The sequence below is a fragment of the Mixophyes fleayi genome, chromosome 9 (assembly GCF_038048845.1).
Source record: "Mixophyes fleayi isolate aMixFle1 chromosome 9, aMixFle1.hap1, whole genome shotgun sequence".
In the NCBI taxonomy this organism is placed as follows: domain Eukaryota; kingdom Metazoa; phylum Chordata; class Amphibia; order Anura; family Limnodynastidae; genus Mixophyes; species Mixophyes fleayi.
The window spans coordinates 118,011,521-118,039,493 of NC_134410.1; the positions used below are offsets into that span (position 1 = coordinate 118,011,521).

The following is a 27,973-nucleotide window of genomic DNA, read 5'->3' on the forward strand; positions in this document are numbered from 1 at the left end:
GAAGGTATGCTCAGCGGTCGCCGCACAGCTTTAAAGTACAATAGTAAATGCATTTTAATTCTGTGTTGCGCCCACCATAGCCCGGCGCCCTAGGCAACTGCCTAACCTTGCCTAATGGGAGCGCCTGGTAATGTAGGAGTCACTTGCCTGGACGCTTGTGGTTCGTGAGATGTAAACAGTGTACACCCCCCATTACAGTGATCAGCAGACAATAATCCCTACACTACAGAAATCATTAAGAAGTTCAGGGATGGGTGAGGATCTTATACTGTAACTAGCAACATAACTGTACAATGAGGCACACAGTGCCTCATGCCTCCATGCTATGACCAGCTCCTACCGAATTGACAGGCTGCATTCTCATACATATCCGTTCCTCCCACAAACTGGCCACCAGCGCTGTATTGTAGATTATGGGTGCCCTTTAAAAAAATGATTTCCAGGTAATGTTCAATTATCTCTCCAACTCGGAGGCTAAGATAACCTTTTAGCAATGTCTCTCGTGGTTCAGAATGAATCTGTAATTTTATTTCAATTACTGCCACTGATCTAAAAACTTTTTGACCAAAAGGTCAGATGTACCAAGTCTCCTTACCAGCTGGTAACTGTAACACAGAATGCGATGTGCTTCAGCCCATATTATGCATCGTGTCTCCTTTTTTCATTAGGCTGATTTGGAAGAGACACAGCCATTAAAATAGCTATTAAATGTAAAGAGAGCAGATATGTTTCTTTTGTAATCTTTATAATTGCGAACAATGAAATGGACTTTCTAAAAAGACAATCATCGGGCCAGTGTGTACCTAGCCTAACTGGCAAAGTTAAGCTGGGTACACACTACAGAAATTTCAACCAACTTTTTATGCCGAACGATTTTACATGAGACCGATGGTCCGATCGCTCGGTCCATGGACTGCATACACACTAGCCTTGTTTAGGACGATAAAGGGAAGAGCGGACGTCCCTTTAGCGACTTTTTACAGCCATGTTGTCGTGAGCAATGACTGTAATTTCGTACTCACTGTTGTGGATCGGTCAGAAGTTTATACACACTACACAGCGGAAACGAGATTGGAACGAAAATATTAAACGGTACGACCAACCAAATGAGGCGACAATCGCCCATTTGGGCAGACTTTCCACCATCGTGTCACTACACACACTGACCCGACTTTTGAACGAGCGGTCGTATGTCGGCTGATTGAGCCGTTAAATGGACGAAAACCGTGTAGTGTGTACCCAGCTTTAGGCTAGGTACACACTGGCTCAATGATTGCACGATACACCTCTAATCAGCTGACATCCGACAGTTTGCTCAGATATCATGTGAGCGTGTATAGTGACAAGATGATCTAAAGTCGTCCCAAAGTGCCGATCGTTGTTTCATTTGGTTGGTCGTACTGTTTAATATTTTCAGACCAATCACCTAACGATCATGTAGTGTGTATACACTCATGCTCACAATCTTCATAGAGTGTACAGAGTTGTGGTCTTTTCAGCCAATGCTAGTGATGAATGTCAGAGTGAATAAATGTAGAGAGTGCTGTAGCTGGAATAATTTATTCGTTCTGAGACAGTCACCGAAGCTAATGACATTCGTTAGGACATGGATAGCTATAACAAGGCGGTTTTAATCAGTGTGACAATAATGAATGAATGAATATTGTGCTGTCATTCTCTGAGGACCAGATGAAGGACCAGATGAAGAGCACAGATCTGAAGGTAAATCGTGTGTGCGTACGGATGAATCGTCAGACTGATCAGACCTTCAGTTGTAGGTACAACTGTTTGAGATAACACGTTGGTCGAAAAATTCTTCAGTGTGTACCTAGCCTTAGAAATTTTAGATATACTTATACTTACTATATTTTCGAGATAATGAGCAGGGTGTTAGGGAGTCCTGATAACCATTCCTAATAGATGAGATAAAGTACCAAAATCTCATAATGTGTGCAGATTATATTCTGCCATTTATTACACAACAGCTGTCATCATCTCCGGTTCAGTAAAAAGCTCACTGTATTAATAATATGATTTGCAATTTATTAACTTTCTGTCTCCTGGCTTGGAAACTATAGGCATATATTGAATTTGCCTCTGATCTCTGTCAGCAGAAAAAAACGTTTGCAGATCGGGGAATGTAATTAATGCAAAAAATTGAGTTGACTGTACCTTGAGCAAAAACCATTCAGGGACATTTCATCTACTTGTTAATAGCTAGTAAGTAATACAGGGCGTTCTGGCAGTAAACAGAACGTAGTAGAAGCCAGTGGTTACAGAAGGATGCTTTCTGATGGGCTCATACCTGCAGGTGGCGTTACACCCCACTGTGCTGCGTTACGTTCATCAGATGGTGACGTTTGGCAGTCCCCAATATAGTGTTCAAAGATCACTATAGAGAAATACTGTTGTAACATTTGTGGTTCTTATGCCAAGTGCAGGACAGAACTCTAACACTGCCTATTCCATTGTAGTCCATCATGTGATTAAAGAGAATTTGTCACCAGGTTCTGAGTTACCAATTTATGTATACATTGCATAGAGCCTTGGTGCACTGTGAATGGGGTGCTGTAGTGGCACTGGTTACCCTGGAGGAGGCGGACCTCCCCCAGTCCCGTCCTGAGATGCAGCACTGTCCTGCGGGTACCTCTACTGTAAGGCATGTTACCTTTATAATGTCTTATATAAAAACTATTACTAGCCTTCATAAATATACATCTGAAGTTAATGCTGGGTTCATGGGGGGAAATTTTTTAATTTATTTTTTTATTTTTACTATGTACATCATACTTTATATAACTATACTGCGTGCAATGCTGATTACATACATATTGATATTTAAGTGGCCAATTCGGTTCTTTTAGACCAGATTGGATGGAAATTGCTGTGAGTGTGGCTTGGAAGTCAGGGATATATGTAATGAGACTGGGGTTTCCTTTCTAATTTCTGTTGATTTTTTTTCCTTTTAAACAACAATCTATAGTCAATGGATAAATCTGGTAGTGCAATTGAAGAAAATTTAATGTTCTAAGTTTTATTTATTTTTTTACTCCGATGTTCTAAAACTTACTTTGGGCAGTAACGTGTACTAACTAAATCTTGTACCATTGTTTATCTTACAACTTGGAATAGCTTAATTTCTTTTACATTTAAGGTTTGGAACAAGGGACATTTGTTTTCTTAAAATGTTGTTGTTGTTGTTATATATTATTAGACAGCACATATTGAGCAACAAGAGAATAAGGAGAACATCCAAAGTCAGCATTTAATTACATGATATCCGTAACAGAGGATTTTTACTATTAATTATATATTTTTTTATACCATCCATGTGTGTAACCCGTTCGTATAGGGATGCAGCGTTTAATTGTATTCCTGTAGGGGAAAAGTGGTGAATTTCACCTTAAGTAGATGAGACAAGTGATGTCTACTTGGAGGGGTGCTGTCCTTAAAATGCCTAGAGCCACATACAGTATTTTAAGGGGCTGTATTCCATCAAGTGCCTGTAGCTCCAAACCTTAAGTGTCCAATTATAACTTCAGCTCAGACAGTATGACTTTTACAGGAGGTTGCTTGGAGAACCCATAAAACTGAGTGCTAATAAAATGACCCCACGACAAATATAAATGTGTCTGCGGAGCCTTGACGTCTTGTCATGTTCCACCCTGTGTACCCTGCTGTTCTTTCCTCCACACTTATACACAGTATGAGGCTGTTGTGGAAATACATATATTTTGCTCACTTAACTGTGTATTTAAACCAGGGCAGATTATGTGTGTTATTTAAAAAACCTCATATTTTTTTTTTATATTTCTTATCTCACATTTTTTATGGGGTAATCATGGATTATGTGGTTTGGCCATCGGCGAGCGAGAGTGGAAATGAGGTTAAAAGTTTAGCGTAAATTGCTGTTACCATAAAAAAAAGGTGCTTATATCGCTGTTTCAATGGCCACTGTTAAAGAGGAGTTCAATAAACAGGTTGTTTATTTGAAGGAATTGCATTTACGGATATGTGCGGGATCTGTGGGATAATCAAATTCACCTCAACGTCCGTCCTTCAAAGCGGATCGGTATATTCATTAATTCATCCACTCTCTCTGTGTCTCTGTCTCTCTTTGTCTCCATCACTTCTCTGTCTCTTTCTCTCTGTCTCTTCTTGTCTCTCCTCTGTGTCTGTCTCACCTCTGTGTCTCTGTCTGTCTCACCTCTGTGTCTCTGTCTGTCTCACCTCTGTGTCTCTGTCTGTCTCACCTCTGTGTCTCTGTCTGTCTCTCCCCTGTGTCTCTGTCTGTCTCTCCCCTGTGTCTCTGTCTGTCTCTCCCCTGTGTCTCTGTCTGTCTCTCCCCTGTGTCTCTGTCTGTCTCTCCCCTGTGTCTCTGTCTGTCTCTCCCCTGTGTCTCTGTCTGTCTCTCCCCTGTGTCTCTGTCTGTCTCTCCCCTGTGTCTCTGTCTGTCTCTCCCCTGTGTCTCTGTCTGTCTCTCCCCTGTGTCTCTGTCTCTTCTCATCTCTGTGTCTATTCTCTCTGTCAGTCTCTTGCAATCTCTGGGTTTCTTCCTATAAATATATATACCTCGATGTGGTCTGTATCACAACAGGGAGTGGAATGACCTCCCTGCTGTGTGGACACTGCATAGCGTTTGAAGCCTCAGATTTCTAGAATGCCAGGTTGTGCACACTGGGCTCCAAAATTAAATTCTACTTGGAGTGGAAAGTGTCTCTGCTGTTCGCTTCCTCTCTTAGCAGGAAGTGCAGAGCGGGTTGGCTTGGGATGAAATAAGTGTCCCTTAGAAAGCTTGAATATATTCATTATTAAATAATTTTAGGCGTAGTAATAGTAGAAGGACAACACAAGGGAAGAGGGCCTTACTCATGAGAGCCTGCATCCTAAAGGAAAGGGGAAGACACAAATAAGGTGGTATCGATTGGAGGAGTGGCGGGGAAGGCTGGTGGGCTTGAATAAAGGATTGAGACTTATGGGCACACTTGAAACCTTGGAGAGTAGAGGCTAACCTGATTGGTTCCTGAAAGGGGTGTGGTTTTACCCCAGGTTTGTGATCCACCCCAGCGCTCTGCTCTAGAGATGTGGGAGAGGGGAGGAGCTTCAGTTGTCTGTAGTGGAGGGATTGTATCTGAAAGTCTCAGTTATAGTGTAGTGATTATTTAACTTATTGCCTATATATAGCACCTGTCTGTGGAGGCAGACATTTTGGGGGCTGGTCCAATATTCGTGGCTTATCCATCCAATATGTGTTAGTGAACGGATTGGCTGCGTACTTATAACTATTGGACCACTCCACAAAGCGGTAGCACAGCAAGAATTACTATTGAAGGATTATATGGCCACTCTGTGACGTCCATGACACTTGGTAAAAGAGGCTTTGTCACTAGGTTCTCTCTGCTGCTTTACTAGTGCATTGTGAACTATGTCATTAGCAAACATTAAACACAACAAGGTTCCCGTTCCCCATCTATCCATGACAGCATTTAATGCAGCACGCTGTGTACGTGGCATGCCTTCTTCCAGGCCAGTTTCCCATACACTGTCCAACAAGAGCTGTTGGGTATAGAGAGAGCCAGCCCGTAAGAGAGCGCCCTAGGGTTGCATGCGGGCCCCTGAGCCGTCACTGGCGGCCCCCAGCTCCTTTCTGCTTTATTGTCTAATTTGTTATAGCTTGTGCCACTTGTTGAAAATTCCTGCTGGTATGTAATTACAGATAGGTGTCTCTTTCTTTGATTAAATGCATTGTTTTAACTTATTTAGATTAAGGGTATTGTATGGCTATTTTTAAGGCTAGAGGGCTACCTATGTGGTTGCCCAATACTGCTGTAAGCTGACCGCTTAGATCCGTCATACTGCACTCCCAGGCTTGTCACCTATATCTGTTCTAACAACATCAAAGAACATTGTCATGTTTAATATGCAAACATGTTTCGCCTTAAATGGTGAATTAATGTTCATAGGCAAAATTGATTGTATATATCTTGATTTAAAAATATAGGTGTTGCCTTGTTGTTTGCAACAGCTGAGGTAAGCATGGAAGTCTGCAGCAGATTTTATGTCCACCTTACAATATACATAATTCTCACTGTGTGTTTTACAGTATAATATTGATGTAACTCTATAGTTTCAAAGAACCAAGGAAGGTAATTTATAGCTTTAATTGTTTAGTGTCACACACACTGGCATCCATTCTAAAATTAGATACGGATTGCCCATTAACAGAGAGTAGTGATCTGTCGTCTCTTTCTCTCTTCCTCTGTAGTCTCCTTGGCTGCTCTGCAATATTGCTGTATCTCCGTGTTGTTATATGCAGCAGAAGAAGCCATTTCATTAGCGCTCCACATGAATTTTCGCAAGCCCTAATGCACATTTTTACCACCCAAAAATTACTGCTTAATTCCCCCTTTTTTTTGCACTTAATATACATTGAAATTCCGCAGCAGTCGTGCAGTAATAAAGGGAAAAGTAAGAAAGTGTCGATAAAAAATAGAAATGGGAAATTCACTGTAGATTACCTAAAACTGCTGCAAAAGAACACATGAATAACGGTGCCAATTACATGGTGGTGTTACAGAGGGAATCGGCTATAACATAATGGTATAATTGGGCAACCATGCTATATATATATATATATATATATATATATATATATATATATATATATATATATATATATATTAATTATAATGTGTGTAATGTATGCATAAATTGTGGATTACACCCATGTTCACCCTTCGTCATAAAAGATAGAGAGCACATATTTGAATATTCAGTATTCAGGGTGTTCTGTGATGCCTACAGGGTCTTCCCAAAAACTGGTACAGGCTTTCCCCCCTCGACCATGAACTAACTGCTCACCTGAATTGTTTCGATAGTCACCTGGAGATGATTTTGTTTTTCAACCTTACCTTGTATAAAAGATAATTGTGTAACCATATTTTTAAAAAATTAAATTTGAATAAATCCATTGAAAAATAATATTCATCATCACCATTTATTTATATAGCACCACTGATTCCGCAGCGCTGTACAGAGAACTCGCTCACATCAGTCCCTGCCCCATTGGAGCTTACAGTCTAAATCCCCTGTCATACACACACACACACACGCACAGACTAGGTTCAGTTTGTTAGCAGCCAATTAACCTACCAGTATGTTTTTGGGAGTGTGGGAGGAAACCGGAGCACCCAGAGGAAACCCACACAAATACGGGGAGAACATACAAACTCCACACAGATAAAGCCATGGTCGGGAATTGAACTCATGACCCCAGTGCTGTGAGGCAGAAGTGCTAACCACTGAGCCACCGTGCTGCCCATAATATTTATTTTTTGCATAGGCAACACTTCTATAGAGCACACTGCATTGTTAGGTAATTTACTATTTACAGATATATTTTATGAATCTCCTTTTCCTGCCACTGTAACCATATACCAGGGGTGAAAGGACAGAAAGATTGTTACACTAGACAAGCACAGGCCAGGCACAGTTGAGATCACACCGTGCAGATTACTTCCAGAACACTGTGGTGCCTGTTAATGAGGGTGGTAATCCGATGGTGGTAATCTTCTGAGCGTATCTAAAGGGCCGATAACGATCCAAATTATTATCGGGCATCATATGTGCAGATATTGCAGCCTGGATCATAATATTTTTAGGGAGTAATGATTGTGAAGAACTTTGCAGCTTGAGTTAAATATTAAATTAAATGAGTTTTGCAATGTATTAAATTGGGGAATAGGAAAAGTTATATTTGAATAGTATTTAAAAAGTTATATGGTTGTAATTATAGTGCTTTGCTGCAGTAAGGGGATTTGTTCTACCTACAGGACCTTCAAATGGAAGATACTGCCTGATTCTGAGTAATTGCTGTTTAAAAAAAATAAAATAGTCCAGTTCTACGTATTATGCTGCCAGTGAGAGTAACATTATAAAGAGGGTCACATATAATGGAATTCATACATTTCTAATGTACTTTTGTTAAGAGACTACACCTGGTGATAAACAGGTGCGGTGGTAGAGGGGAGCACTCTAATAGATAAATACGTTCTCTGTATCCTATAATGGCTTTATAATACTGTTCTTGTTGTTACTGTCGCCCCTCCCACATTGACTTTTTAGATCTGTGACCCAGTAGATTTACCACCTAAGTTCAGCAATGGGGTAGAGTTACACCAGTAATCCACAGCATAGACCAGTGTTGGCTAACCTGTGACACTCCAGATGTTGTGAAACTACAAGCCCCAGCATGCTTTGCCAGTAGATAACTAGCTGATAGCTGGCAGAGCATGCTGGGACTTGTAGTTTCACAAGCACCTGGAGTGTCACAGGTTAGCCATCACTGGCATAGACTCAGTGTCAGTAAAGACTGAACAACTGCAAATCTATAACAGAACACAGGGATTTATGAGCTTCCAGTGGATGTGGAACTACAAGTCCCAGAATGCTCTGTCGGCCTCCAGCCTAATTAGATTGGGATAAAGTTGAGGCTAGGATGGCGTGCTGTGACTTGTAGTTCCACGACTGCTAGTGAGAAGTGTGCTTGCACAGCTCACAGCCTATTTAGGGATATAAAAACTAGGGAGGCCTATGACTAAATCTAGGAGCATTCCGAAGCGCTGCAGTTCTCTTCAGAAGTTTGTGTGACTATTAAGTGTACAAGGAATTACTTAGTTTAAACTTGTCATTGTGTTGCAGCATGTTGCAAATTTGCCATCACTTTTTTTTTCCCCCCCTCTCTTGAACTTGTAAAGGTTAAGGGCAGAACCAGGGCACATAGCTGCACAGCTGTCAGGCAAAGGGTTAACAGTGCTTTGTGCACGGGTAGGCGTTACCAGACCTCTGTCATCACTAGAGGCAGCCAGAGGATGAAGGGGGCCCTTTGTTGGCAGTCTAACGTAAGCAGCTCTCACTGCCTAACACAGGCTGCCTAATGGACTGAGAGAAGGAACCTAATCGTTCAGCAGGAACTTAGGTAAAAGAGCACAGAACTTATTGTCTTTCTCCAAGCTATCATTTTCTATTGTCAAAATGGGAGGGGGGGGAGGGGGGGGAGAATTGACCCCAAAGGATCCATGTGAACCCTCCCCCTTCTTCCTAGGGATCTGAGCCTCTCCTTTCCTGACGGAGTCCTGCTTGGATCGATGAAGTTCGGAGTCTCCTTGGAGTTGGAGTTCTTCTGCGTCAAAGAAACTGGGAGTAGGCAGAGCCTTTTGGGGCAAGAAGATTTCAATTTGACATAAGGCCCCGCGGCCTGTCCCGCACTGCACTTTTCGTATGTTGGAGGGAGGGGAATTCATCGACCGATCCAGGAGGAAAAAAAGACCAAACAAGTCCTGTATGCAACAGATGAAAATGTTGGAAATCTGTTTAAAATTGGTGGGTTGCAAATCCAAGAAAGGACTGTCTTCATCCTCCAGCTGCTATCTCGAAGGTGAGATAAAGGGGGGAAGGGGGGGTGTTAGTGGTGGAGGAGGGGGGAGGCCTGGCCGCTAGGTCCTGCCAGCTGGAGTACTCAAAATCTGTAATCCCCTTTTACTAGGCCTCAGCACAGATTAGGCGAATGCAGCTTGCCCCCCCTTTCCTGTGACCACAAGTAAAACAATAATAAGAGAACAGAAGTGATGCTACAGGAGGGGTCATTAGAGAGTTGGCAAAAGTATCTTAACTTTAACCCCTTCACCGCCAAGTAGGCAGCACGCTCTTGCACGTTTATTATTAAGCAGAGATTTATCCATTTTATTTGTGTTATTTCCTTGTTTTTTACATGCATAAAATAAGTGGCTTCAGATTTTTGTGGAATATAGGTGACAAATGTACAGGCAGCGCTTGAAGGGTGTGGGGGTCGGTGCAGATTGTGAACTGGTGGGTAGGAAGTTATTTGTTTTTACTATGGCTGGAATCCCTGTGTGACTGTGTCTTCCTAACACTGTGTAAATACATCCCGCGTCCTTTGCTGACCTCACCTTACATGGCAAAGTCTTTGGGAACGTACTCCTTAAAAGTTTCTGCCCAGAAATTTATTATAACGCATTTGCCCAAATGTTTTTTTTTTTTTGCAACACTTTTAGCAAAACACGCCCTTTTGCTTAACCCCTCCGGAATGACAGCAATAGTACCGCAACTATAGGAACTGGTATAAAGGTGATGTCATTCAAATTTACCGCTCAGGTTATGTCAAAATAAAGCGATCAGGTAACCACAGAATGCGGGCAGGTAACCGCACAGTCATCAGACATGTTAACCACAAGATACCCTCTTCAGTAGTTCAAGCATTGTACAAGCATTCAGATCTCGGTTTTGGCCCATGGCAAAAGTTTTTCTCATTTTTAATTTTTTTTCTTTCTGTGTTTTAAGTGAAGTACAGTTAACTTGGTGCACAAAGTGTTTCAAAACTGCTCTGCATCAAGAGAGCACTTTAACTGATTTCAATCAGGTTACCTAAATGTAGATAATCGCAAAGGACAGATCTCCAACATATTATTATTAATGGGTATTTATTTATAAAACGCCGCCATACTCCCCAGCACTTTACAGCTGGGAACACAGGACTCAGTATTTACCAAACAGCCAAGGATAAGAGGGCCATGCTTTCAAGCTTACAATCTATAAGTAGTTTTCTGTACGTAATTGACTGCAAATACATTATATACTAAAAATCTGAGACGTAATTTAAAATGTTAGCGCCTGGGGCAAGAAACAAAAATGCTGCTCCCCCTAGCTCCCAATTTGAACCAAATCAACCGAAAATGTTCATAAACAGCGCCCCCCTTCAGTGTTGCTCTCTGGGCGGGCGCCCCTATCGCACAGCCCTGCTAAAAAGTAACAAATTATTTATCCTGCCTGATTGCTTTATAAAATAAAAGGAATGATTTGTTGTGTAATAGAAAAGATTTGACGTAACCCAACGGTTTATAATCCCACAGGCAGTTTACTGGAAAATAAAACTCATACCTAGACCGTCCTTCTGTGTCTTTGGATAGTTCAGTTGGTTTTACTTCTGCAAACTCCTTCTTTTGTTTTGTTTTATAACTTTTGCTTGTGAAAGTATTCCCAGATGTTTTAAATATTTATGTTTTTATTAGTTGTTGTTCAACGTTTTTAGTTATATAACAGCGTGTTCTAGATTTTGACATTCATCTATTACCTTACTTGGAAATGTGGAGGCATTTGTTCCTCTGGATGTAGTTTAGCAACCGCTTCAATGTTGGCCAGTAAAGCGTCATGATAGATTTAATTTGTGTAGTGTGGATAGGAGTGTGATCCTTTCCAAAACGTTTTATTTCAGCTCACCCGGCTGCAGGTTGAAGGGGATTTTATTTGTATAAACACATTTGCTCCCAAGGGTCTTCTTCAGAAATGGACACTACAGGCCCCTTGGAAGCCACAAAGCAAAAACTGCGTATTATAAAAGCACAGAGCCGTCATTAGCAGGAGATTAACCATTCTTATTGTCATGATGTGGCACAGATTGTGTGTACCTTAGAACCTTCTTTACAGGGCAAAGCATTTGTTAGATACACAAAGGGATTGTTTCACAGCATCAATGCATACACACAACATATCTGTGCCTTGGGCTGGCAGACAACGGCATGCAAATTGCCTTGTCATTTGCCTTTTGGTATTGATTGTTGCATGCAGGCCTTCTGGGTACATTAATGAAACAAGGTAGGGGGGGGGGGGGGGGGGTTTTGAGCCACAACTGGCCACAAATGCTGTAATCCGGTTATTAGACGTTTCTGATGCTTCTGTGGGCAAATTGGAAAAAAAATTGTCAGTCTGATGGCTTTGTGGAACCACAAGTGCTACTGTTTTGGCCAACAGATTAGCACAGTGGTTAGCATTGCTGTCTCGCAGCTCTGGGATCGTGGTTTGATTCCGACCAGGGCCCTGTGTTCAGTTTGTATGTTCTCCCCATGTTTTCATGGGTCTCCTCTGGGTGCACCCATCTCTTTCCACAGTCCAAATACATACTGGTAGGTTAATTGGCTGGTGACAAAAATGGACCCTAGTGTGTGTGTTGTAGATAATTTCAGCTAAGCTTAAGTGCGGCAGCATGTTAATACCAGTATGGCCTCACCGGTTTCTAGTGGTTCCTAGGATGCGTTATGGCCACTATTGGTTCCAACTACAGAGTACTTCAGTGATGTCACCCAGTACCTAGTGAATCGATGGGCACTGGACAAATCCTGGTCGACATGGTGACTTACAAATTCAGCAAGGCAACCAGATCATGTCACCCCCACCTTCTTCCATCCACATTTAAAGCTGGGTGTGAACTTTAGCCCACTTTAGTACAAGTACCAGTAACAATTAGAAGAGGTTCCCAGGGATTATAGTTCTATGGCGCAGCACCATCCTAGCGGGCTACTGACCACAGCACGTGTCATAACGCTGTACCTTGGAACTATAGGGATCGTGGGGTGACGGGGTCACAGGCTGGCAGTGAGTGACAGTGGGGGCACAGGATTGCCATGTGTGGAGATGATGCATAATATTTGGTTTTACATTGTTAGGTGTGATGGTATGTTAACCCATTATCATATCGCTAAAAACAAAAAAAATGTTGGTACCTGTTTTAGCAATTTTTGGTACAAGATTGCTGCCCTTTAACTTTTGCCCCTGTCTTCTGAATAAGCCTGTCCTCTCCTGCCCTACATTGCCATGAATATTGATGGCGTCACTGGATCCTTTTGTGAGGGCGACAAGTGTTCTTCACCTTGAAGAGGGCTGTGTACTTCCAGGCCTATATTTATTTATTACAGCCGCTCGGAATTCCTTTCACTGTGCCATTAGGCTCTCCAGCGGGTCATGTAAGCAGTGTCAGCCGCCACGTGTGGGTTATGCTAATGAGGAACTTGACCTGCTAATCCCGTGGACATTCCACTTTAGAAATTTGCTTTGTTAAAGCCAGGCAGGTTTTGCACACTTAACAATAGCTCTGCCTCTCCGCAGCAGGTCGGATTATTACATGCCTGATTGACGTATACAAAATCCTGATTGTGTGTGTGGTTTCACAAAGGTACCATTTATTTCCTAACCGCTCAGTGGGAGACGACCGTATCCAGAGAGCTAATGGTCCCTTGTCCCGTACCTCCCTTGAGCCTGGGCTGCTCTCTTGTGCTTTTACCTTTTTCTATTGTTGGTCTTTGTTTATTAAACCTGCTTAGTTGTTTATCCATTCCCATTGTTAGTGGCATAAATTACATAGCTACCTTGAATATCAAATCAGTGTTGGTTGCATGAGAGGAGGGGGGGTAATGCTGGATTTCCTCTCTTCCTGTTGAATCAGCTGTGAGTGGGTGAGTTCTCCAGCCACATCCTGGCCTGTGAACCCATCGCCCGTCGCCCCCACATGTCCCCTGATTTCGTGGAAAATTGGCATCTGTTTGAACGCCGTGAGGCTTACAGTAATGCATATTATCTCCATCTAGCTGGGCGCACTAAATCCGTATAGCAGCTCCTTGGGGCTGGGGAGGTGTACACAGATCATTTTTTTTTGCACATAATAGAATTTCATACACTCAAATCAAGAGCAACAACAGCTTTGGAGAGGTAGCGGGTGAAGCCGGGGCTAAGGACCGTTTCACAGCCGTAACAGCAGGGACCCAAGCCCCTTCACAACGTGATGAACGTCTGAGCGATGGTTATCACTCATCCAAGCAGCCCACAGATCGCTTGTGTGAGCACGCTGGACATTAATGTGCCCTCTGTAATGCAACCTGGCTAATGTCATTAGAACATTTACTGTAATAAGCGTCGGGTACATATTGTTCTCTCCTATAAATTATATTAATGTTTCTGTACAGCTGTGTTAATCAGGGTTGAGGCATGAAGCAATTGCATAGTAATCATCTAAAAACGTACATTAAGTAAGATTAAGTCACCGTCATTTCCTTTTAAAGTTTTTTTTTTCTTTCTTTTTTGTTTTTTTTTAATATAGCAACATAATGGCAGCATCATGTCAGATGGGCATTTTGCTGCAATGGTTATAAAGTACAGCTCTGAGCTTTTAAGACCTCAGTAAAGGGAATATAGTGGTGTATAAACCCTGCTACCAAATGGCTGTGTGCTTTGGGATGAAGATTTGTTGCTGCATTACATTAGACAACCTTTTACGTATGTGTTTATACAGAAGTGAAGAATAAATACAATATTAAAAAAAAAAAAAGAAGAAAACTGCTTGTGCGATAGAGGCTTTAGAGGGATCTTTATAGAACTTATTGCAGCTTAAAGCGTGCACTGCTCGAATGTAGACAACCTCGTTCATTTAATATTTTATTATTGAGGATTGGATTTAGGGGATTTGGTATTGCTCAATACTAAAATACACAATCTATGAAACACTGTTAAAACTCCTGAACTATAATAAGTATCACTTCTCCTACTGTAAGATATTACTAGTAATAAGACATTTTATTTAGTGTGGTGCACAATTTAATGTTTCAATAATTAAGTTTACTAACCAGTTAGAGTTCACTAATTTATCATTTTGTGGCAAGACAATTGGCATGTTTTAAATTTGCCTTTCTACATTTCTGCCATTGGAAATATTGCGTTATGGAATCCTGTTGCCTCAGTTACCCCTGCCTGTTCAGTAAGTTGGGTATATAAACTTATTTTAGAGGAGCTTAATCACAATCTTCCTGCATTAGTTTGGCAAAAGTCTTCTGTGTCCGCTGTTGGGAGAATCTGCTCCTTCCGCTACCTAACACTCAGTCTGTGGATTCCTGTTTTCCTCAGCCCCGCCCCCCCATCAGGTTATGACCCTGCTTCTCTCCTTGCTTTCACTTACACCTTCATACAAGCATGGAGTTTATCTATTTCAGGCCTGGCCAACCTGTGGCTCTCCAGCTGTTCTGAAACTACAATTGCCAGCATACCTTGCAACACCTGTAGAGCCGGAGGTTGGCTAGGCCTGCTCTAGTTGAACACACCTTTAAAATACATCATTAGTGGCATTTTATTTTCTCCTGTGTGCCATGACCTAGTGGCACATCTAGGATTGGATCAATTGAGACATGTATTTGTTTTTTCTTTGAGTCTGTATGTTGGAAACGTAAAGTAAGATGCATTTGTGTGATATTCTTTTATATTGAAGTTGAACACATTTTCCCCTCTGTTTTCTCCCCCTTTCTCTTCCATGGACTTGCTCACCAGAAGCCTTGCAAAAACCAATCGTTTCAGATTTTGAGCCCCAAGGTCTGAGCGAAGCTGCTCGTTGGAATTCCAAGGAAAACCTCCTGTCTGGACCAAGTGAAAATGACCCCAACCTGTTTGTTGCACTGTACGACTTTGTGGCGAGTGGGGACAATACCCTCAGCATCACTAAAGGTAAGTCCTGTTCCTGATCTTGCTGTACTAGGCCTTATCCCTGTTTCAATAAACTTCCTGTTATTGAAAAATCTGATTTTATTTCAAATATTTTTCTGGAGTCAGGAAATACCAGAGATTCTACCTACTTACTAGTAACCAGATTAAGCATAATGAAATATCTATATATTACATATGTATCTGTACTAATATTTTGTATGGAGTTGTGTAAACAGCGGTGAATTCCCCAGACACTAACAAAACTGTGGCGTCAGACTTTTCATTAATGTGCAAGAAGTTCTCATAACGGAAAACCGGGCCAGGGAGCTTAAAGCAGGTCTTGGACAATCTGTGGCTTAAAACTACAAGTCCCAGGTGGGACTGGCAAAGCATGCTGGGGCTTGTAGTTTCACAACACCTGGTTGTTCAAGCCTGATTTTAGAGTATTCAACATTGGGTTTACTTCCAGTTTCTGAGCCAAGGTTGTCCTCCGCTCACAACAGGGTGGCTCTTAGTAGCCATTCTGCTTTAACAAAGGCTGTGAATGAGCTGCGATAGCACCTCAATCATTAGCAGTGTTGATGGCAGCTATTATCCTGTTTATTTATAAATGTGCACTTTACTGTTTTATCTGACGTCCCTTAAAGTCGGTTTTGCTTGATTCACTGTGATGCCGTAACCCCCCAGTCAACAGTGTGCATTAAATTAATTTATTGAATATGTCTGCTACACAAACCATGTCTCTCTTTTGAAAGGCGAGAAGCTCCGAGTGTTGGGATACAATCATAATGGAGAATGGTGTGAGGCCCAGACCAAGAATGGCCAAGGCTGGGTGCCCAGTAATTACATCACCCCGGTCAACAGCCCCGAGAAGCATTCCTGGTACCATGGACCAGTGTCTCGCAATGCAGCGGAATACTTGCTGAGCAGCGGGATCAATGGCAGCTTCCTGGTGAGGGAGAGCGAGAGCAGCCCGGGTCAGAGGTCCATATCACTAAGATATGAGGGCAGGGTTTACCACTACCGCATCAATACTGCTTCTGATGGAAAGGTAAGGAGCCATAGAGCGTTCGTCTGTCTTATAACTCTGTGCTCTTATTTCCTAGCTTGTGTGCAACAGTTCTGGGGGTAAATGGAAATCTGTCTTGTTTATTGGAAAATGTACACGTAACTACATGAATTTGGGGGCAGGTAAAACCAAGAGCCTAGTGTTCAAAAGTGGGCAGCCTATTTAGATGTAAAGCACCGAACACCTAATGTACTTCAAGGGTGTTTTAAGTTTCTGATCACTTTGTGTTGTATCGGTAGATGTTTCTGATCCCTTTGTGGTTGTAGAAGTTCTTGGTCACTTTGTGTTATATCGTCAGATGTTTCTGATCACTTTTTGTTGTTGTTTTAAGTTTCTGGTCACTTTGTGCTGGTGGTAGAAGTTCCTGGTCACTTTTTTGTTATATTGTAGGCAGCACAGTGGCTCAGTGGTTAGCACTTCTGTCTCACAGCACTGAGGTCATGAGTTTGATTCCCGACCATGGCCTTATCTGTGTGGTGTTTGCGGGTGCTCCGGTTTCCTCCTAAACTCCAAAAACATACTTTTAGGTTAATTGGCTCCTATTAAAGGGACTGATGTGAGTGAGTTCTCTGTGCAGCGCTGTGGAATTAGTGGCGCTATATAAATAATAGATGATATTGTTAGATGTTCCTTGTCACTTTGTGTTATATCGGTAGAGGTTTCTGATCACTTTGTGTTATATCGGTAGAGGTTTCTGATCACTTTGTGTTATATCGGTAGAGGTTTCTGATCACTTTGTGTTATATCGGTAGAGGTTTCTGATCACTTTGTGTTATATCGGTAGAGGTTTCTGATCACTTTAGGTTATATCGGTAGATGATTCTGATCACTTTGTGTTGTATCGGTAGACGTTTCTGATCACTTTGTGTTGTATCGTTAGAGGTTTCTGATCACTTTGTGTTATATCGGTAGTTGATTCTGATCACTTTGTGTTGTATCGGTAGAGGTTTCTGATCACTTTGTGTTGTATCGGTAGAGGTTTCTGATCACTTTGTGTTGTATCGGTAGAGGTTTCTGATCACTTTGTGTTGTATCGGTAGACGTTTCTGATCACTTTGTGTTATATCGTTAGATGTTTCTCGTCACTTTGTGTTATATCGTTAGATGTTTCTCGTCACTTTCTGTTATATTGTTAGAAGTTCCTGATCACTTTATGTGGTGGGCTCTTTAACTGGGACTATTTATCCTTGTAGGAATAATGTGAGTGTATATTCTCTTTGACTGCTTTTCGACTGTGGAAAGTCATTGTGTATAAGGCAAGGATTGTACAATTGGAGGAACAGAGGCTCCAGAGGAGGGGGTTAGCCCGAGGACAGCGTGCCTGGAACACCATTCATACTTCTTATTCATTGTGAGATCTCCGGCCACATGCCTGGAATTCTGTGCATAAGTTACCAGCTCTGGGGAACCATGTTCAGGCTTCTCAGGGACAATGAGTTCCACAGAGCTTGTAACACGATCAGCCTGGCTCTAGGAGCTGCTGATGGAGGTAATAAGATATAATTGTAGGAGAATATTTGGCTTGCCGTCTGGTATTTTGCATTCTCTTTATAAGGCTACAGTCCCTTATCCGCGGGTCTAGCTTTGTTAACCACCTCTGGCACTGGAGAGGTTAAATCCGTACAGTATGCAGGTATTTGGAGCAAGACTTGGCAACGACTAGAGGAAACTCAGCCTGGTGGATTTATAAAGCTAGTTGCGGCTGCCATTGCTAGATTTTGAATACAGAATTATTGGATGCGGCCTGGCGGAGGTGCGGTTTAGTCTCTGCTGTTTGCAGCCGCCTGCAACCCCTCTGGCAACTGATGCAATTAATCCAGCACGCATCAGATCCCACTTACGGAGACCTCCCACTCGCTCATAAAACGTTTTGCAATCTGTCGTAAATAAACAAATAACGGGCTGACATCACTCCCCGATAATTGCCAGGGAAGCGGCACATTAGGAGGAATGAAACAGCGACACATAGGAGGAAGCACTTTTCCCAGAGGAACCTCTGTAACTCTTGTTTATTCCTGTTTCCAGATAGCTTTTTCTAAATGCAGACAGGTAATTGCATTGTTTAAATATGACCTCCACCCTTTTCTGCAGAAGAATGTTGTGTACAAGCAGCCAGGATTTTTATTTTCTGTAACATTTAAAAAAAACAACAACATATCTATCTATCCAATTCCATTCATAACGGAGAGTGTAAAATGCATCAACAGGCAAAGACTTCACAATGTGTCCCAGTTATCACCCCCACCAGCAGGCTCTTCTACTGGCTGGCCTTCCTTGGCGTGAGTCAGCTGGGATAGGCAGGAGTCACCGTTGCTGGGTTTTGTAAAGGTTTGTCCACCAGTTTCACCGTACAAATTGGCTCCCCAGAGGCTGTTGTATTGGCTGACGGATTACTGGCATTGTTTAAAAGTCGGTTCATCCTGAAACCGCTAAATTGTCTGAAATTCTTGAAGAATTATGGGTGGTGGCAGCTAAATGATTTATGACTCACTGATCTTTTAGTAGTATTTAGTTAGCATTCCCTTGTAGCATAAATTAGGAGCAGTTGTTTGTCATAGATCTTGGTTATTTCATCTGGTACTTTTCTGAAAATGTTTCAGAGCAATGGATGTGTAAATATAACTGAGGGTCGGATACTTTAGACAATAGTCATTGACAGGATCTTCAGAGAAGCCGGAGTTTCGAAACGGATATAAAGTGTACTGAAAACCTACACCTAGTGAGGGCAGCGAGTTTGTTGGCTAAAGCAGTATTCATGAGTATACAGCCTATCACTTCACTAGTTCTTGGTGATACCTCAGAGGCACGAGACGCTTCATGCCTCAGTGATGTAACTGTTAACTTGTCCATTGATAGGCTGAATATTATCATTACGTTTATCTATGAGGCACCACATATTTTATAATGAGCGAGGCATGGAATAAACACAAAGTGTAGTTCAGAACAAGCCGGGTGATACAAGAAGACGCTGGTGGCTGAGGTGAGAGCGTACAAGAAGACAGGAGAGCTTACATTCTAATGTTGGTTGATCCCTCAAAATGCCCACCTCCATTGTGCACTTTATAGGATGTCCACAAGGCGTGAAGGATTTAGTAAAAGTTGCAGGCTGGTGAACACAAGCCAATAAATTAAATTAATTTGAAGGTGGAAGACAATATAGGTGATTTAGTCTAGTCTGATGGTAAACCAGTTTACAGCAGTCTGTAACAATAACCTGCATTAACGAGTCACTAAACATAAATATTAATAAATCACTAAACCTAGATCTTAAACCTTCGCATTTTGTAACATTCACAAATGTTTATGTACAAATTTGGATGTTTGGCATTGTACTGTGTGTTACCATATACTCTCCTCACTCCCAAGATTGTGTCCTCGGCTATCAACCATTCTCCCCTCTGCAGTGTACAGCAGTAACATTAAAGACAGGAAACTTGCAGTGCAGGAAGACAATGGTTTCGACCTTGTCTTGTAATACCTTCAGTTGCGTGCGTATGTTCTTAGCAGCTCCTTATGCTATAGTGTTGTTATACTTGGATAACCTGCCATGTCTGTGTAGATTGTATAGGGGAACAACGCACCCTCTAGCGTAAATTATATTCATGTCACAAGGGACGGAACAGTGTAACCATATAAAGGCACAAAGCTGTAAACGGTAACAGGTCTTTACTTTGTGACCTTCTGCATCTTATGTTGTAAACTCCACAGTAACTTCTAAAAATCCTTATTACGCACAGTAGGGGAAATCATTTTGTTGTAGCTCACAGGTATCATTACTGAAATAGAAAATGATGTAGTAAGCTAGATATTCAGGCCTCTCGCTCCCCCTGACAGACCAACTGCGATCTTACTGTATTGAATTTCACTCCTTCGGGTAGAGCCACATAGCTAACAATGAACATGCATTAAGTCTTGATTAACCAAACTGCGCAATTAAAATCTGCACTTATGTGACTAGCGTCAAGCCGGCCACACGTAGACTAATGCTGCTGCTTTGGCTGGAGGTGTTGAGCCACTAAAGTCGGCCAAATTACTTAGATCCGGGTGTCAGAAGACACAGGCTAATTGCAGTCCCTGCCGAACCCATTTATAGGCGATCAGTGTCGGTGCCACACAAAATACAATAGTGCCCCAGTTTACAGCTTGTCTCTTATTTACTTGTATAAAGAATAGCTCTCCCATGAAGGTTTGAATGGAGTCCTTTAGATCCTTCTTGTTAGAATAACAATCTGATTTTGCTTTTGTTAAGCTGGGTACACACTAAAGAAATTTTAACCATATTTTTATGCCGAACGATTTTACATGCGATTGATGTTCCGATCGCTCGGTCCATGGACTGCATACACACTAGCCTTGTTTAGGACGATAAAGGGAAGAGCGGACGTCCCTTTAGCGACTTTTTACAGACATGTTGTCGTGAGCAATGACTGTAATTTCGTACTCACTGTTGTGGATCGGTCGGAAGTTTATACACACTACACAACGGAAACGAGATTGGAACGAAAATATTAAACGGTACGACCAACCAAATGAGGCGACAATCGTCCATTTGGGCAGACTTTCCACCATCGTGTCACTGCACACACTGACCCAACTTTTGAACGAGTGGTCGTATGTCGGCTGGTTGAGCCGATTATTGGACGAAAACAGTGTAGTGTGTACCTAGCTTAAGTCTGTTTAAATACTCTCCAGGAAGCTTATTCTTTAGGGTTCTATTGTGTTGTTAAAGAAGAAAAGACTCCCAATTGTACCTTTTTTAATCTCTTGTCTCTGGCGTTCAGCTCTACGTGTCCTCAGACAGCCGCTTCAATACACTGGCAGAGCTAGTCCACCACCACTCAACCGTGTCCGACGGACTGATCACCACACTACACTACCCAGCCCCCAAGCGCAACAAGCCCACTATCTATGGAGTGTCCCCCAACTACGACAAGTGGGAAATGGAGAGGACGGATATCACCATGAAGCATAAGCTGGGCGGCGGTCAGTACGGAGAAGTGTACGAGGGCGTGTGGAAGAAGTATAACTTGACTGTGGCAGTGAAGACGTTAAAGGTGAGTTACTTATCAATTGTTTCTATCAATAGTACCCTAGCATTGAGCTAGCGGCAGAGACGTTGGCCATGAAGGGGTGTTCAGACTACGACAGAGAGGAATTAGCTGAGGAATCCATAGAGATCCATCTGGCCTTTGTTTATTGTGATCATGTTTGTTTGTATGTTTGTTTTTAGTAAGAATGTATTTGTGCTGGTTCAGGCAATTAGTGAGGAATCCTACTGCCGTAAATCACACACGGCATATTAACATGTCTCCAGTAATTTGGTATACCACAAAAGTTATTCAGTGACCTCTTGGGAGGCAAAAATCTTTCCTAGTAGCCCATTAATTTATAGCACAAAGCAGTCTTGTAAGATATTGCCACCTAGTGGATAACCTTGGGCGCTGAGGCTATTTAGAGCGTTTAGAAACTTAAAAAATTACTGCACTGATTACGTCCCTGATGTTTGTTTCTATTGGAACCCGTTGTACTAGGAATGGCTCGTATATAAAACGTGGGCGGCGGGAGTTTTCTCTCTAGCGATTCCCGTTATGCGTTCAGACACTATATCTGGTTACATTTGATCACTGTAAATGATTAAACGCTGTCGGGGGGATCTAGTCTGGAAGGGAGACTCTACTGCTTTTGTCCGTGTTCTGCGTTTTTGCCTGGACTGTGATGTTTTATTAGAGCCGCAGACATGAGCCCCCCTCACTCTCTCCCATCTTTCTAGGAGGACACAATGGAAGTGGAAGAGTTTTTAAAAGAAGCTGCTGTGATGAAAGAGGTTAAACACCCCAACCTGGTCCAATTACTGGGTAGGTAAATTGAAGGAAGTAGTCCCTGCCTTTGTACGGGGCTGATCTTCAATTCATTTTCTGTAAAGGTTCTGTAAATTGCTTCTGTGCTGTACCACTTCCTTGCCTACAGTATAATCATATTAAACTGGAACTCGACTTAAATATATATATATATATATATATATTGTTTCCTGTAACCTCCTCCCCAGCTCGTACAGCCATGGGGTCCAAGTCACGCTGTTTGGAGATATCCATCCCTGGCAGAATTACAGCTGACGCTTCTCCTGGGCTTCAGGCATTGGGTGGCTGTCCATGGAGTTGATTGGACAAGCCATAGCAGCTGACCAATCAGCATCATTGACAATCATCAGTGCCCTGAGATTACTTTCAGGCTCCTGCTGGCAGTCCCTGGGGAAGTATCCGTGACAATGCCAATGATGGTGACCTTCTCACACACCGCTGGGATCCTGGGCATAGGGCCGGGGATTACAAATGGCCGTCCTATTGTGCATAACGTTTCATAAATATTACCTTTACTGTTTTATCCTGGTACAAATGTTTGGATTTTTTTCGTAATGTTTCAGTGTAAGGTTCCTTAAAACAGTGGAGGTATAATCCCAACAGTATACTGAACATAAAACATACATGAGGGCGAAGCTGGAGATTGCACAGATCTGAAACCCTCTGTGCAATGAACTTCTCCTGTGTATCCGATTATTCCAATTCATTTTGGGATAGAAACTATTTCATAAATGTGTGCACAGCATGTACCTGGCCCTTCACGGAGATCTCTTATAAATAATGTCCTTTTAAATTCATCTGACTCCCATATATTAGTAAGGTGGGAGCGCCCCAAACCTGCATATACAATTCACTTTGTATTTTGGATGTAAGGCTATTTGTTTGGAAAGCTAGAGATACATTTTATGAAGCTGGACCCCTTCACATCCCACTTGAAAGCTGTGGTAGGCAACATAGGCTTATATAAACTTATTGACTTGAGATCCCGCGTCTTTTAGGTGTGTTTTACCAAAGGCAAGAGATGGAGCTGGGATGAATGATTGCTTGATAAGCTCCAAGCAAAACATCTGGGGGTAAAACTTCTAAGAGTGAAAAGTGGAGGTATTGTCCATAGCAACCAATCAGATTCAAACTATAACATTCTAGAATGCACTAGATACAGTATAGCTAGAATATGATTGGTTGCTATGGGCAACACCACCACTTTTCTTGGAAGGTTTGATACATCTACCCCTTGGTGTATCTCACTCGATCCATATTGGGTTTAGCGCCTGGCTGGCAACATCTGTATAAGAGGTTATATCTCCTCTCCATAATAGTGTACTTTGGACTGAATAACTCAATTTGGTGTATTGACCCTGTCTCGTTTTTCAGGAGTGTGCACGCGAGAGCCCCCGTTTTACATCATCACAGAGTTCATGACGTACGGCAACCTACTGGATTACCTGCGGGACTGCAATCGGCAGGAGGTGACGGCAGTGGTGCTGCTCCATATGGCCACTCAGATCTCATCCGCCATGGAGTACCTGGAGAAGAAGAACTTTATCCACCGGTAGGTTCCCCAGACAACGTGTTCTTCGCATTTATTACATAACACTTTTTTTTTTTTTGTAATACTGTTTATTAACAACATTGTTTACCAATAAAATATAGAAATTCAACAGAGATCCAGCAGTATAGATGTATAGTTGGAGGGAAAAAAGGATATTAAGGGCTAGATTTACTAAACTGCGGGTTTGACAAAGTGGAGATGTTGCCTATAGCAACCAATCAGATTCTAGTTATCATTTATTTATTACCTTCTACAAAATGACAGCTAGAATCTGATTGGTTGCTGTAGGCAACATCTCCACTTTGTCAAAACCACAGTTTAGTAAATATACCCCTAAGAGTGAAGGTAGAGATTCACGTGATACGAGATATAGCAGGGATCCATTTGTATTCTGGGCTGGAGAGCCATTCACAGGTATTAAATTGGTTTGGAATCGCAGTAGAGGTTGATTATGGTATGAGGCTCATGGGGACCAGACTTTGTAGAAGGATACGGTAGAGCCCGTCAGGATGCTGGTGATGTGCTCCATCTGATAGGTGTTATACGCAACACTTTTTTTTTATTCGCCTGTATAATCACTGATAAGTCTCTCTATCTCTCTCAGGAAAGCTTTGGGTTCTGCAACATGACATTGTGATCAAGACACAATCATTTATTATTGTGTATATAGCACCAATCCTATTACGCAGCAATGTACATAGGATATGTAGTTGGCCTCTGCACCGTTGGAGCTTACAATCTAAATTCCCCAGACACACACACAGTGCACAGTGTGTACCCGGATTAACCCACACAAACACGGAAATAAAATACAACTCCACACAGACGCTCAGGATCAAACTCATGACGCCAGCACTGTGAGATGACAATGCTAACCACTGTGCCACAGTGCTGTTGTACTTTTATAGCTTCGATGATTGTCCACTTAGAAGCCCTCAGATGTCCTCTGGAAGGATATGTGAGAATGTTGTGAATAGTGTGTAAAATAAGGTCATTAGAGATCATATGATGATCACGTGTAATAACATGATGGACAGAAATGTCCGTTAAATCATATTCTCTCATTGCACCTTTTGCTTTTACTTCCTGAGCAGCACTAAGACAGTTATAGAATCTGCATTATAGCAATTTTGTTTTCATCACCGACATTCCCCAAGTTATGATAAAAACCCACAGGGGTAAATTTATCAAGCTGCAGGATTGAAAAAGTGGAGATGTTGCCTATAGCAACCAATCAAATTCTAGCTGTCATTTTGTACAATGTACTCAATAAATGACAGCTAGAATCTGATTGGTTGCTACCGGCAACATCTCCACTTTTTCCAAACCCGCAGTTTAGTAAATATGCGCCATAGTCCTTCTCATCTGGATGGAAGTCTTTAAACAAGCCCCTGTTTGCTCTACCTGTTATAAATAGACAACGACCTAAAAATGCAGCATGAACAAAATTAAACATAATGTTTAAAATAGCTTTTAGCTGCTTTAGATGAAGACCCTGGTATAGTAAATGCATTATTTGAATTACTGAAATACAGCAGGAAAGTAAACAGTAATAATGTGTGCTAGTGGCTGTTTAGCAGGACCCAGCCAGGTCCATTAGGATTACGTTTAAAGTCAGGAACTAACAGGGAAAATAAGAATTTGTCTTTCAGAAGGTGTAATTACACTGTCACTGTGTGCGTTCCCCCCAAACTGTATTAATACTGCTGTACATAGGCTTAAGTGCTGAAACCATTTGCCATGTTGATTAGTGTGGAACAAAAGTTAGACCTGGCATAGCTGATCGCTGACACACAGCAGGCTTGTTCTTACAGAGAGACCTTTTCATTTTAAGAGAAAGCCAGGAGCGAGGCGCAGACACGTGTCATGATGGCATTTCTTGTCTGTTCTCTGTGAAATTGGGAGTTTATTAAATGTCAGAGCTGCCGTGAAATTCCACATTGTACTTGTGCGGTACTTGCTATCAGTAGGTGCCTTGCGTAGCAGGGGCATGTTATTAACCCCATGAATGCTGGGGAATAGGGCGCTGTTGAGGGCAAAACAGGTTAAAGGAGCAGTAACAATATGTCTAATCTGACCTCCTCTCCCTCATTTTGTGCAGGGTTTTAGTAAGCCCTGCATAGCTAGCATTGTCATTCCATTGAAACAGGGAGCCCATCTTCAGCTGGTAGGTCATGTGGGTGAAGGAGCCGACCAGCTGATACCCCAGTTGGTCTTATGACGAGGGGTTGATGGGTGGCAAGGATATGTTATTTACAGACCGTTAAGGGTTTAGAGAACCCTTAAAGTAGAAGTATTACCACAATGTAATGTTTTTATTTTTCATTAGTTTTTTGGGTTTTTTTTGGGGGGGGGGGGTTGGCCTTTCTTATGACTAGGGTGGTAGACATGTGAGCAGTCTGATGAGTAATCTAACATAGTTTGTGGGTACTCTTCTGAAGACCCCCGTTTTTGCAATTATTTTGGGGTCTGGCAATTGCGAAGCTCTCTTTTTGCAGTTTTTGGGGAATTGGCAATTGCCGAAGCTCTCTCCTTGCAATGTTTGGGGTCTGGCAATTGGCGACGCTCTCCTTGCAATGTTTGGGGTGTGGCAATTGGCAAAGCTCTCTTCTTGCAATTTTTATGGGTCTGACAATTGGCGAAGCTCTCTTCTTGCAATGTTCAGGGTCTGACAATTGGCGAAGCTCTCTTCTTGCAATGTTCAGGGTCTGACAATTGGCGAAGCTCTCTTCTTGCAATGTTCAGGGTCTGACAATTGGCGAAGCTCTCTTCTTGCAATGTTTGGGGTCTGGCAATTGTCTAAGCTCTCTTGCAATGTTTGGGGTCTGGCAATTGGCGAAGCTCTCTGCTTGCAATGTTTGGGGTCTGGCAATTGTCTAAGCTCTCTTCTTGCAATGTTTGGGGTCTGGCAATTGGCGAAGCTCTCTTCTTGCAATGTTTGGGGGTCTGGCAATTGGCTAAGCTCTCTTCTTGCAATGTTCAGGGTCTGACAATTGGCGAAGCTCTCTTCTTGCAATGTTCAGGGTCTGACAATTGGCGAAGCTCTCTTCTTGCAATGTTCAGGGTCTGACAATTGGCGAAGCTCCCTTCTTGCAATGTTTGGGGTCTGGCAATTGGCGAAGCTCCCTTCTTGCAATGTTCAGGGTCTGACAATTGGCGAAGCTCCCTTCTTGCAATGTTCAGGGTCTGACAATTGGCTAAGCTCTCTTCTTGCAATGTTCAGGGTCTGACAATTGGCGAAGCTCTCTTCTTGCAATGTTCAGGGTCTGACAATTGGCTAAGCTCTCTTCTTGCAATGTTCAGGGTCTGACAATTGGCGAAGCTCCCTTCTTGCAATGTTTGGGGTCTGGCAATTGGCTAAGCTCTCTTCTTGCAATGTTCAGGGTCTGACAATTGGCTAAGCTCTCTTCTTGCAATGTTAAGGGTCTGACAATTGGCTAAGCTCTCTTCTTGCAATGTTCAGGGTCTGACAATTGGCTAAGCTCTCTTCTTGCAATGTTCAGGGTCTGACAATTGGCGAAGCTCCCTTCTTGCAATGTTTGGGGTCTGGCAATTGGCTAAGCTCTCTTCTTGCAATGTTAAGGGTCTGACAATTGGCTAAGCTCTCTTCTTGCAATGTTCAGGGTCTGACAATTGGCGAAGCTCCCTTCTTGCAATGTTCAGGGTCTGACAATTGGCGAAGCTCCCTTCTTGCAATGTTTGGGGTCTGGCAATTGGCTAAGCTCTCTTCTTGCAATGTTCAGGGTCTGACAATTGGCGAAGCTCTCTTCTTGCAATGTTCAGGGTCTGACAATTGGCGAAGCTCCCTTCTTGCAATGTTTGGGGTCTGGCAATTGGCTAAGCTCTCTTCTTGCAATGTTCAGGGTCTGACAATTGGCGAAGCTCCCTTCTTGCAATGTTCAGGGTCTGACAATTGGCGAAGCTCCCTTCTTGCAATGTTTGGGGTCTGGCAATTGGCTAAGCTCTCTTCTTGCAATGTTCAGGGTCTGACAATTGGCGAAGCTCTCTTCTTGCAATGTTCAGGGTCTGACAATTGGCGAAGCTCCCTTCTTGCAATGTTTGGGGTCTGGCAATTGGCTAAGCTCTCTTCTTGCAATGTTCAGGGTCTGACAATTGGCGAAGCTCTCTTCTTGCAATGTTTGGGGTCTGGCAATTGGCTAAGCTCTCTTCTTGCAATGT

At 42.4% G+C, this 27,973-nt stretch overlaps 1 protein-coding gene across 7 annotated transcripts in view; it reads left to right on the plus strand.

Moving 5' to 3' along the window:
• Positions 1-27,973, plus strand: part of ABL1 (ABL proto-oncogene 1, non-receptor tyrosine kinase) — a 115,414-nt gene that overhangs the window by 74,395 nt on the left and 13,046 nt on the right. For 2 of the 7 annotated variants that reach the window (XM_075185228.1, XM_075185227.1), the window contains exons 2-7: positions 8,757-9,436; positions 15,163-15,336; positions 16,071-16,366; positions 21,166-21,438; positions 22,155-22,239; positions 23,617-23,794. In XM_075185228.1, the coding sequence (XP_075041329.1) occupies positions 9,280-9,436; positions 15,163-15,336; positions 16,071-16,366; positions 21,166-21,438; positions 22,155-22,239; positions 23,617-23,794 (1,163 nt within the window). In that variant the 5' untranslated portion in view covers positions 8,757-9,279. The remainder of the gene's footprint in view (positions 1-8,756; positions 9,437-15,162; positions 15,337-16,070; positions 16,367-21,165; positions 21,439-22,154; positions 22,240-23,616; positions 23,795-27,973) is intronic. The other 5 variants (XM_075185229.1, XM_075185230.1, XM_075185231.1 and 2 more) reach the window with 5 other exon arrangements.